This window comes from Taudactylus pleione, unplaced genomic scaffold, assembly GCF_031769625.1.
Source record: "Taudactylus pleione unplaced genomic scaffold, aTauple2 ptg000479l, whole genome shotgun sequence".
NCBI lineage: Eukaryota > Metazoa > Chordata > Amphibia > Anura > Myobatrachidae > Taudactylus > Taudactylus pleione.
In genome coordinates, this window is record NW_028284881.1 from 16,519,614 (window position 1) to 16,532,261 (window position 12,648).

Sequence of the window (12,648 nt, forward strand, 5' to 3'; positions counted from 1 at the left end):
AGGAAGAAAAAGTTGGCAGAACAAGACAACAGCAGCAAAGCTTTGGGCGGCAGGGTGGGCTCCAGAAATTACAAATAGGCTGATCACATACACAATCACCTCTTATATACATAGTCCTCAAACACACCCACAATTCACTCCATTGGTCAGACAACCAACCAATAACTCAGCTAATATACCTAGTAACAAGGCTGTCAAGACAGCCAATCAACAAAAAACCCAGGATTCCCAGAAGGAGCTGGACAGAGGGGTGGAGGGATCCGAAAGGGAAGGAGCAGGGTCAGTGGTGAGTGCGGGAGCAAACACCATCTGAAGATGGCGAATGCTCCCGCAGTCAAGCTCTGTATTTTTGGAGCTTGATGATTTCTGTCCTCCTACAAGTGTGTGGGGACAGCGGGCCATTCCGGGACAGGAAGGTAAGTAGGAGATATCTGTGACATCTCCTGCATTAATGGCCCGGACACTTAATTTCTACAATTGCAGGTGAAAATTTTCATTTTCACCTGCTTTTGTAGAAATTAAGTGATGATGAATAATGCGCTTAAAGACAAATTCAAGCTGCTCTCCTGCACCTATCATGGGATAGCTGTAAGTATGATAATGGTGATGGCTGCTCTCGCGTACGGAAGATTGGGGTGGTACAATGGTGTACATATTAGGACGTGTAAGTCGCATTAGCATATTGTGTACAGTGCATTGGCATTACAGTCACAGTGGTCGGCCAGAGAGGCGTTTGCATTATATAGGTCTCAGAATCATAGACATAATCTATAGGTCCTTAGCCATGTAAGGGAATTTATGGAGTTAAAAATGTAGTCATATGAGAGCTTATTTACAGTGGGACGTATGTAAAAAAACTTTACTGATTATTAGGGGTGTGCACCGGTCACTTTTCGTGTTTTGTGTTTTGGTTTTGGATCTGGATCTTTCTTCGTGTTTTGGATCTGGATTGGTTTTGCCAAAACCACCCTTCCGTGTTTTGGGTTCTGGGTTTTGTGTTTTGGATCTGTATTTTTTTGAAAAAAAGCATAAAAACAGCTAAAATCACAGAATTTGTAGATTTTTCTGCTCCTATGCTATTATTAACCTCAATAACCTTAATTTCTACTCATTTCCAGTCTATTCTGAACACCTCACACCTCACAATAGTGTTTTTATGTCCAAAAGGTTGCACCGAGGTAGCTGGATGACTATGCTAAGCGACACGAGTGGGCGGCACAAACACGTGACCCATCTAGGCGTGATACTGCAGTGGCAGACAGGATGGCAGTTTGAAAAACTAGGCCCCAAACTGTACATAATGCAAAGAAAAAAAGAGGTGCAAGATGGAATTGTCCTTGGGCCCTCCCACCCACCCTTATGTTGTATAAACAGGACATGCACACTTTAACAAACCAATCATTTCAGCGCCAGGGTCTGCCACACAACTGTGGCTGAAATGATTGGTTCGTTTGGGCCCCCACAAAACAAGCTGGCAATTAATCTGTCCCTGCACAAACTGGCTCTACGGAGGCAAGATGTCATCCTCATCCTCCTCATCCACCGATTCCTCACCCTCTTCAGTGTGTACATCCTCATCCTCACAGAGTATTAACTCGTCCCCACTGGAATCCACCACCACAGGTCCCTCTGTACGTTCTGGAGGCTGGTCTCCCTGGAAGAGCTGATAATTCATTTTGATGAACATCATCTTCTCCACATTCTGTGGAAGCAACCTCCTACGCCTTTCGCTGACAAGGTTCCCGGCTGCACTAAACACTCTTTCAGAGTACACACTGGAGGGGGGGCAACTCAGGTAAAATAGAGCCAGTTTGAACAGGGGCCTCCAAATTGCCTCTTTTTCCTGCCAGTACAGGTATGGACTGTCTGACATGCCTACTTGGATGCTGTCACCGATGTAATCCTCCACCATTCTGTCAATGGTGACAGTATCATATGCAGTGACAGTAGACATGTCAGAAATTGTTGCCAGGTCCTTCAGTCCGGACCAGATGTCCAAACTTGGTCCTGCCTGCCCTGCATCACCGCCAGCGGGTTGCTTAGGATACCTAAGTTTTTTCCTGGCAGCCCCAGTTGCGGGAGAAAATGAAGATGGAGCTGTTGACGTGTCACGTTCCGCTTCAGCTGACAGTGTGTTCATCAGCAGGTCTTTGCACCTCTGCAGGCTTGTGTCGGCCGGAAAGAGAGACACCACATAGGCTTTAAACCTAGGATCGAGCACGGTGGCCAAAATGTAGTGGTCTGATTTCAACAGATTGACCACCCTGGAATTCTGGCAAAGCGAATGAAGGGCTTCATCCACAAGTCCCACATGCCGAGCGGAATCGCTCCATCTTAGCTCCTCCTTCACTTTCTCCAGCTGCTTCTGCAAAAGCCTGATGAGGGGAATGACCTGACTCAAGCTGGCAGTGTCTGAACTGACTTCACGTGTGGCAAGTTCGAAGGGCTGGAGAACCTTGCACAACACGGAAATCATTCTCCACTGCGCTTGAGTCAGGTGCATACCCCCTCCTTTGCCTATGTCATAGGTGGATGTATAGGCTTGTATGGCCTTTTGCTGCTCCTCCATCCTCTGAAGCATATAGAGGGTTAAGTTCCACCGCGTCATAACCTCTTGCTTCAGGTGATGGCGGGGCAGGTTCAAGAGTGTTTGCTGGCGCTCCAGTCTTCGGCACGCAGTCGCTGAATGGCGAAAGTGGCCAGAAATTTTTCGGGCCACCCAAAGCGTCTCCTGCACGCCCCTGTCGCTTTTCAGAAAATTCTGCACCACGAAGTTTATTGTGTGAGCAAAACATGGGACATGCTGGAATTTGCCCAGATGTAATGCCCGCACAATATTGGTGGCGTTGTCAGATATCACAAATCCCCAAGAGAGTCTAAGTGGGGTAAGCCACTGGGCGATGATTTCTCTCAGTTTCTCTAAGAGGTTGTCGGCGGTGTGCCTCTTACTGAAACCGGTGATACACAGCTTAGCCTGCCTTGGAACGAGCTGGCGTTTCTGAGATGCTGCTACTGTTGACGCTGCTGCTGTTGCTGCGTAAGGTGATACATCTACCCAGTGGGCTGTCACAGTCATATAGTCCTTAGTCTGCCCTGTTCCACTTGTCCACATGTCCGTGGTTAAGTGGACATTGTGTACAATGGCATTTTTCAGGACACTGAGGACACTTTTTCTGACGTTTCTGTACAGTCTCGGTATCGCCTGCCTAGTGAAGTGGAATCTAGACGGGATTTGGAACCGGGGACACACTACCTCCATCAATTGTCTAAATCCCACTGCACTAATGGCGGATACCGGATGCACGTCTAACACCAACATAGCAGTCAAGGCCTCAGTTATACGTTTTGCTTCAGGATGACTGCTGTCGTACTTAAAGGACTGTTGGAGGGTCAATTGTTTAGTAAAAGTAGTGGTGTTCCTACTTCCTCTCTGGGATGATGAACGACTCCCAGCAGCAGCAACAGCAGCAGCAGCGGCAGCAGTAGGCGTAGCAATGCAGGATCCTCCGGAGGAATCCTGGATAGGAGAGTCAGTCATGCCAGTGACAACGCCTGCAGGACTACTTCCGATCCTGACTAAAGAGGAAATTGACGAGGAGGGAGTTGACGGTGTGGTTTGCAGGCGCTTGGATACAACAGGACAACGGGATTTAGGTGTCCCTGGACTGCTTACGGTCTTAGCCAAAGTTTCTGAACTGACAGTAACTTTTTATGAACGCGCTGCAGGTGACGTATAAGGGAGGATGTTCCTAGGTGGTTGACGTCCCTACCCCTACTTATTTCACCTTTACATATGGTACATATGGCAAGACAGTTGTCCGGATTTGGATAGAAATATTGCCAGACCAAAGAGGTGGAATGTTTGGTCTTCTGCCCAGGCATGACTGTGATGGGCTTTTTCATCCCACGGACAACAACTGTCTCCCCCGGAGCCTGATTTAAACAAACCACATCACCATCAGAATCCTCCTCGCCAACTTCCTCCTCAGCGCCAGCTACACCAGTATCCTCATCCTGTTGTACTTCAACAGTGACATCTTCAATTTGCATATCAGCAAGTGGACTGTGGGTGCTCTTTTCAGCACTTGCAGGGGGCGTGCAAATGGTGGAAAGAGCCACCTCTTCCCGTCCAGTGCTGGGAAGGTCAGGCATCGCAACCACCACCACACTTGGACTCTCCTTGGGGATTTGTGATATCTTCTTTGAAAGCACAGTTCTTCGCTGTGCTTTTGCCAGCTTAACTCTTTTGATTTTTTTAGTGGGAGGAGGGCTTCCATCGTCATGTGAAGCTGAACCACTAGTCATGAACATACTAGGGATCGACCTTAGCCGTTCCTTGCCACTCCGTGTCGTAAATGGCATATTGGCAAGTTTATGTTTCTCTTCAGCTGATTTAAATGTTTTTTTCAAGGTCATTTTCCTGAACTTTGTCATTTGGGATTGTATGTGCCCTCTATTATGACATTGGGCATCGGCCTTGGCAGACGACGTTGATGGCATGTTATCGTCTATGTCATGACTAGTGGCAGCAGCTTCAGCACTAGGAGGAAGTGGTTCTTGATCTTTCTCTATTTTATTTTTATCGGAGAAAGTTTGGTCCTCCATTTATGTTATATCGATTTGATATATACGTGCGGCTAAACACAGAAAATATTTTTTTATTTTTGCTGGAGAGTAGTGCACTTTGTGGGTTACACCACCCTTTAAGAAATGAGCCAGCCGGCTCTTTACTTATGGGACACAGGCGCACGCTTGGCGCTGCTCCTTTGTTGATGAACGTGCGGCTACTGCGCACACAATTCACAAACACAGAAAATATATATTTTTTTGGTTTGGAGTGTACTTTGGGGGTTACAGCACCCTTTAACGGTCAAGCCAGCCGGCCCTTTACTTATGACACAGGCGCACGCTTGGCACTACTTTGTTGATGCACGTGACAGGGCCCCATTTACAGGGGTAGATCCAGGTAAAGGCTGGTAATTTACACCTAGACAAACCATATTGCACAGCAATTGGTGCACATGCAGTGTATTTCTACACTTAATCTGTCTACAACACGGTCTTAATGAGGTGCAAAATGAATCCAAACTCTGATCAGGACCTGAATGGCCTTATTCAGAGGTGCACACAATTCGAAACCATTGCCGATGTTAACGTAGCTAAGCGATTATTTGCTACTGCACATCCGCAAAATGTTTTGAAAACCCCTATGGCTCAAATGGGTAAGCAAATTGATGGGTGTTCCTTGGTATTGACTGGGAGATGGGGTAACTGGGAGCTGGTCTGAGGTGAATGAAAAAAAATACATCTCATGGATGTGTTATGGGACTGCCGCAGGCGTCAGGGAAAGTGTCTGCATTCTCAGAATCGCAGCCACAGATGCCATTGGGCTGGTGCAAGTATTGATGGTGCACGTGGTGGTTGCTGATGGTGGCATGTCAGGAATCACCAGCAGTATTACAGCATGCAGAAGCGCTGAAAGTGAGTGTTTCAGTGCTTGCACATTCAGACTCAGGATAGAGTGCACCAGGGGAAGGCTGAATATAGCATTTGCATATTATCACAGCCAATGTCTTTAAAGTATATTTAATATTTTTCAAGTGCAGGTACACATTGGTCATTATTGTGAAAAGCAGACAGGGGTTAATGCAGGTCTGAATGCAAATCAGGCGTATTTGCTCCTGCATGCGTGCACAGTAAAATAAATGTGTATATTTGTCTGAATGTTTCTGTGTAATCGGAACACCTCTGTCTCTACGTTTGGTTTCATAGCTGTCAATTACGCCCCTCCCCGTGGTGACACCCAGTGCGGGGAGGGTTGTATTGTGTGAGACGAAGCAATAAGGGGCGTGGCTTTGCAAGTAGGGGACGTGGCCTCGTTTTAGTCACTAAGGGGGTCTCAGAGATTTGGACTGCCTCTGGGGACCAGTCTATGTGCAGTGCCGGCTCCTTCACTGTGTCAGGAGCCGAGTGCTGCATGTAATGCTACAGTGTAGCACCTGGCTCCTGTCACTGAGGATGAGTCGGCACTTTGGTGTCACCCCTCCGTGGTTGACACCCATGCGGCCCGCACCTCCCTTGTGACGCCACTGATAGCTGTCATCATTACCAGTGCACACTGATCAGATCTGTCTAACAACAGGCATAATTACACATATGCATAGCCTGCAGTTCTGCCCTCTCTGAACTTATGTATCCTAAGATCGCCCACTTAGCACACAGTTCCGCAACTTCAGCCATACTTTGAGCTACAACTAAGTTGCATAAGACTCTGTATCACTCGTCTGGTGTATGCATAGTTCTGACACAAGCGCAGTGCGAACACAACCAACATACTGCTGGCCATACACCTACACGACAAGCATAAGATCAGATACATCATACGATTTCCCTACGACTCCCCAGAGCTCCCTGGCAGTCTCGGCAGCATGTTTGTTGTTTTTCTTAGCACACGATCTGTCATAAGATTGATCCTGTGTCTCACAGGCTCATAAGGGAAACAGTCATTGAAACAGTCATTGATAGCATGAACAAAATAAATGGCACGATCTGCACACGATACGATGGACAAGATGTGCTGCACATCTGATCATAAAATCCGATTATAGGAGCTGCTGGAGCGCGCATCGGATCGTATCTTACTAAAATAATACACGATTTTCACAAGATCCATCTTATGACTCATTGAAAATCGGGCAATCGTTCCGAAATCGTGTAGCTGTATGGGCACCTTAAGTCCTCAAAACCAACTTGCATTCAGCTGTGCATTGGCATCAAAGTCTTCTGGAAAGAACAACACTCTCAAAGGCACTTCAATGTAATATACTGTACGTTTGGTTAGGTTGGCCCGATTATATAATTTGTGTTACCAAAACTAAAAGATAAACATGATTGTGCGAATGCAAATAAGTGAAGAGCTTAAGCTGCCCATCCATTACACGATGCGGGGACGACGGCACGATTACGACGCCGTCGTCTCCCGCGGGGTGAAGTGCATGCACTGAACGTTCAGACGTTCAGTGTATGCAGATCAATCATCCCCAAACATGGCAACCTGACGGCGGTCGTCAGGTTGACCGTTATGTTCGGGCGATGATTGATGTTAAAAACGACCAGCGGGCGCGTGCATCGCTGGTCGTTTTTAACCTTTTACTGCCCGATTTGCGGGCGATTACCAAGCGATGGAGCGATAACGACCGTCGTTGTCGCTCCAACGCTAGGTTTAATCGCCTAGTGGATGGACAGCGTTACTGTAGTCCAGCATGTAATGTCAGCCCCAAGATTACCATGTGACACATAAAAAGTAATAGACCCTAAATCTACATCATCATTATAATTCTGGTTGTATTTTTTTCTTCCCCTTAGTAAACATTTATAAATCCAAACATTTCATCTCAAAGTGTTTTGAATAAGAATAAAATGAACCAAAGCGGTAACAGTGATTAAAGCGTTTAATGCATGTCTTGGGTGCTGTAATCGCTCACTATGTACTATGGCCCTCATTCAGAGCCACTCGCTAGCGGCAGTACGCTCGTTCCGAGCGATGTTCGCACATCTGCGCATGCGTACGGTTTTTAGTACGCATGCGCGAACCAGTCAGTGCGGCCGAAAATCGTTGGTACGCAATATAGCGAGGGCCTGCTATTTTGAGTGACAGAATGAGGCGTATGTGGGTGGTAACAGGGGAAGGTGCTTGAAAACGGGGAGTGGAGATCCGAACGCAGGCGTGCTTAAAGGTCAAAACGGGCGTTTTATGGGTGTGCATAATTAATCCAGCAGCGTCATTGACCACGTCACTTGGTTTTTTTTAACTCAGAACTGCTCGCAAAATACTGGTTGAAAAAACCAACCACAAGAATAGCGAGCAGTTCATACGCTGGTCGATGTACTCGATTAATCTAATAAATAGCGGACATGACGTATGGTGCGAGCGGCCAGGGGGCGTTTTTAACAAATAAACGAGCGTATGTTTTGCTCGCTCGTTCAGACTTAGAGGTGTGAACAGACTGCAATTTGCGAACGGATCATTTGAATAGCCACCCCTTGTTTTTGAACGAACGACCGCAAATAGCGAACGGGTCTGAATCAGGCCCTATGTGCATAGAATTCCAACATCATTGAATCAAACATGGTGATTAAGAACATGCTGCATCCTGGCAAAGTACCAACATATAAATGTGCTCCTTCCTGAGCCTTGGATGACACGGACATCGTTACACGATAATCTTATACTTATCCTGTCGTCTTCCTTGCTAGGTTCTCTTGCCAAGTTTAAGCTAAATGCTTAAATATGATAGGTGAGGACCATGCGACCTCTGCCCAAATGATTAGCTATTTTTAGAATTTCAAAGAGTAGAATTACTTAATTTTGTAACAAATGTTCCCAGTAAATGTCGCCATTCACTTATAAAGTTAAAAGCTTTGCCAGTTAATATCTCATACCTATGAATTAAAGGGCATATGCAGGATGGTCTCCTAGCATATAGGGAAGGAATGTAAAACATGTATAAAATTACTGATGTTCATACATAGAAATTTAAAAGGAGGTAATTGATATTCTGTTGCTCTGTTCAACACTTGTATTCTCAAATCCTGTGGTTTACACAGTGTGACCTCCGGCGACCAAATGGATAGTAACAGAATAATTAGAAGCACTTGCAACTAATTATAGGGTGGTATACAGTAAAGAGAATTTCAAAAGACACAATAAACTACCAGGTGCAATCCTTATCTTGTAAATATATACTTAATTAGGAATTTGTACAAGTAATGCGGTATTACCTGATTAATCCAGCAGGGTAAGAGAATGACAGCTGTTTCATGCCTCTTTCATATACAGTATGTAGTCCTCCTTTATACGGCATGTTTTATGGAGCAGCTAAATATACAGAAGAACAAAGTTACTCTTGTTGGGTAAATAAACAAAACTACAGTATGAGTTGTTAATTCTATGTAAGTCATCCTTGTGTCATAAGCATTCTGTCATTTCTATAATAAACAGCCCCATTTTGTAACCAAATAACCAGTGTTGTAACTTTAGGTGATTTTATTATGCTCCTTTTACACATCATAATTATATTAAATATTGCAACTCTGCAATACTTATGTCAATGCAGAATAGCTTATTTTTTATATTTTACTGAACATTTGAAAGTAAGGGGCACACATTGTAATGGGGAATTAATATGTAATATATCTGTATTTGCAGGAAAAAAGAGATCAGCATTCCTCCGGTGACTTTCCAAACATCTCATGAACTATAGGAGGAGTCTGTAAAGAAAATATTCTCAGGAAAGGATGGAAGAGACACTGCCTCAGGGCCATATGTCATACTGTACAAACAGTTTCCAGGGTTCAACATTTCTGAGTGTTAATTCCAATTACTAACTGACATTCTCTCTTCTTATATATGGTGGATCTCTCTCCTTTAGGATAAGATTATCATACTCCTTAACTCAGAGGTTCCCAAACATGGTCCTCAAGGCACCCCAACAGTTCAGGTTTTAGAGCTATCCATAGTTGAGCACAGGTGGTTAAATCATATTGACTGAGGTACTAATTAAGTGACCTGTGGTAAAGCATGGATTTCCTTAAAGCCTGGACTGTTAGGGTGCCTTGAGGACAGAGTTTGGGAACCTATGCCTTAACTCCTTGTTTGAAGCCCCCAAACTTCCTTGCATCTTCCTCCTCTCCTGCCCTCCTCATTATGTGACTGTTATTTTATCAATCTTCAAAAAGGTCTTCATGTCAGCACACAGCAACCAAACCAAATCCCATTCAAAAACATATGATAAATTATGCCAGATAAATATGACAACTGTCAAATAGACAGGTACAGTAGATATGGGCATTACAGTGCATCCGGAAAGTATTCACAGCGCTTCACTTTTTCCACGTTTTGTTATGTTACAGCCTTATTCAAAAATGGAATAAATTCATTTTTCTCCTCAAAATTCTACACACAATGGCCCTCATTCAGAGCCGTACGCTCTGAGCAGAGCGCACGCTCTGAATGAGGGCCGGGCTCCATTTTCATGGAGCGTCCTCCTGGACGCTCGTATAGCTGTGGGTCACCACCCACAGGCTATACGAGCGTGCTTTTTGATGGCCGCGATGGTCGAGACCATCGCGACCATCGAAATTGCGAGCCGGAGCCTGCGGTTGAGGTTTTCAACCGCAAGCTCCGGAGTGATTTTGGCTCTATCAGAGCCAAAATCACTCCCACTGACATCACTAGTGATGTCAGTGGGCCGGCTTCTGACGGGAGGCGTTCCCATGGGAACGCCCCCGTCAGGGAGGCATGCCCCCGGCACGCCCACCAAAGGGGGCGTGCTGTCAATCAACATTGACAGCACGCCCCCTTTGATCGGACACAACGAGCGAAGGACTTTCCTTCGCTCGTAGCGTCTGGCGCATGCGCACGACGGAGCTCCCTCCATCGTGCGCATGCTCAGTGCAGACCATCGACCCACTTGCGAGCGGACAGCCGCTCGCGAGTGGGTCTGAATCAGGCCCAATACCCCATAATGACAACGTGTAAAAAATTTTTTTAGATTTTTACAAATTTAATAAAAAAAAAATAAAATAAGAAATCACATGGACATAAGTATTCACAACCTTTGCCATGAAGCTCAAAATTGAGCTCAGGTGCATCCTGTTTCCACTGATCATCCTTGATATGTTCCTACAGCTTAATTGGAGTCCACCTGTGGTAAACTCAGGTGAATGGACAGTATTTTGAAAGGCATACACCTGTCTATATAATTGTCCCACACTTGACAGTGCATGTCAGAGCACAAACCAAACATGAAGTCCAAGGAATTGTCTGTAGACCTCCGAGACAGGATTGTCTCGAGGCACAAATCTGTGGAAGGGTACGGAAAAATATCTGCTGCTTTGAAGGTCCCAATGAGCACATTGGCCTCCATCATCGATAAATGGAAGAAGTTCGGAACCACCTGGACTCTTCCTAGAATTAGCCGGCCGTCTAAACTGAGCGATCGGGGGAGAAGGGCCCTAGTCAGGGAGGTGACCAAGAACCCGATGGTCACTCTTGTCAGTGCTACAGCATTTCTCTGTGGATAGAGGACAACCTTCCAGAAGGACAGCCATCTCTGCAGCATTCCACCAATTAGGCCTGTATGGTAGAGTGGCCAAACAGAAGCCACTCCTTAGTAAAAAGCACATGGCAGCCCACCTGGAGTTTGCTAAAAATGCACCTGATGGACTCTCAGACCATGAGAAACAAAATTCTCTGGTCTGATGAGACAAAGATTGAATGGTGTGAATGCCAGGCGTTATGTTTGGAGGAAACCAGGCACCGCTCATCACCAGGCCAATACTATCCCTACAGTGAAGCATGGTGATGGCAGCATCATGCTGTGGGGATGTTTTTCAGCGGCATGAACTGGGAAACTAGTCAGGATCGAGGGAAAGATGAATGCAGCAATGTACAGAGACATCCTGGATGAAAACCTGCTCCAGAGCGCTCTTGACTGGGGCGACGGTTCATCTTTCAGCAGGACAACAACCCTAAGCACACAGCCAAGATATCAAAGGAGTGGCTTCAGGACAACTCTGTGAAAGTCCTTGAGTGGCCCAGCCAGAGCCCAGACTTGAATCTGATTGAACATCTCTGGTGAGATCTGAAAATGGCTGTGCACCGACGCTTCCCATCCAACCTGATGGAGCTTGAGAGGTGCTGCAAAGAGGAATGGGCGAAACTGCCCAAAGATAGGTGTGCCAAGCTTGTGGGATCATATTCAAAAAGACTTGAGGCTGTAATTGCTGCTAAAGGTGCATCAACAAAGTATTGAGCAAAGGCTGTGAATACTTAAGTACATGTGATTTCTTAGTTGTTTTTTTTATTAAATTTGCAAAAATCTCAAAAAAACGTTTTACACATTTTCATTATGGGGTATTGTGTGTAGATTTTTGAGGACAAAAATTAATTTATTCCATTTTGGAAAAAGGCTGTAACATAACAAAATGTGGAAAAAGTGAAGCGCTGTGAATACTTTCTGTATGCACTGTATATATGATCAATATCATTGCCCATTATAGAGGAACCATACCTACAGTATCCCTCCAGCCCACAACCACAGGAGATCCAGGTGCAAACCATTTGTCAGCACAGTATGCATAGGAAAAACTTGTCTTGGGTGATGCTAGATAGCTGCTGTGTCTGGATATTTGATGTTCATCACAAATTTGTAGACACATCTGACTATCCCACAGACTGGTTCTAGTATTGAGACAAAATTATTTATTTTTATAAAAGAATAGTATAAAAAATTATAATGCAACCTGAAAACAAGCCCGTTCCTTCTGTGGATGGGTAAATTTCAGATTGCACTAATATTCATTTAAAGCTCTGGGCTTTACTAACTGTACCTGGATATTCAACAATTGAATTTCAAACAAGTAAACAATTGAATTTCATGAAAACATTTTCATTGAATGATTTGTACAAAAACAGAGCAATCTAAATACGATAAACTTGATGTACTGAGTATGCACACAAAAAGATTGCATAATTATCATTACTCAATCTAATCCACACAGTGATACAATTGTTTTCCGGTACTGACCAATCAAAATGGTCAAATTAGATGATTATATTTTAGAAAAATAATTTCTATTATATTG

At 44.9% G+C, this 12,648-nt stretch overlaps 1 protein-coding gene across 1 annotated transcript in view; it reads left to right on the plus strand.

Moving 5' to 3' along the window:
• The window catches only part of SUSD2 (sushi domain containing 2), a 289,389-nt gene extending 280,126 nt beyond the window's left edge, over positions 1–9,263 (plus strand). Inside the window, exon 27 of the mRNA XM_088449259.1 lies at positions 9,209–9,263. Coding sequence (XP_088305385.1) covers positions 9,209–9,263 — 55 coding nt within the window. The remainder of the gene's footprint in view (positions 1–9,208) is intronic.
• The last annotated feature ends 3,385 nt before the right edge of the window (positions 9,264–12,648 follow it).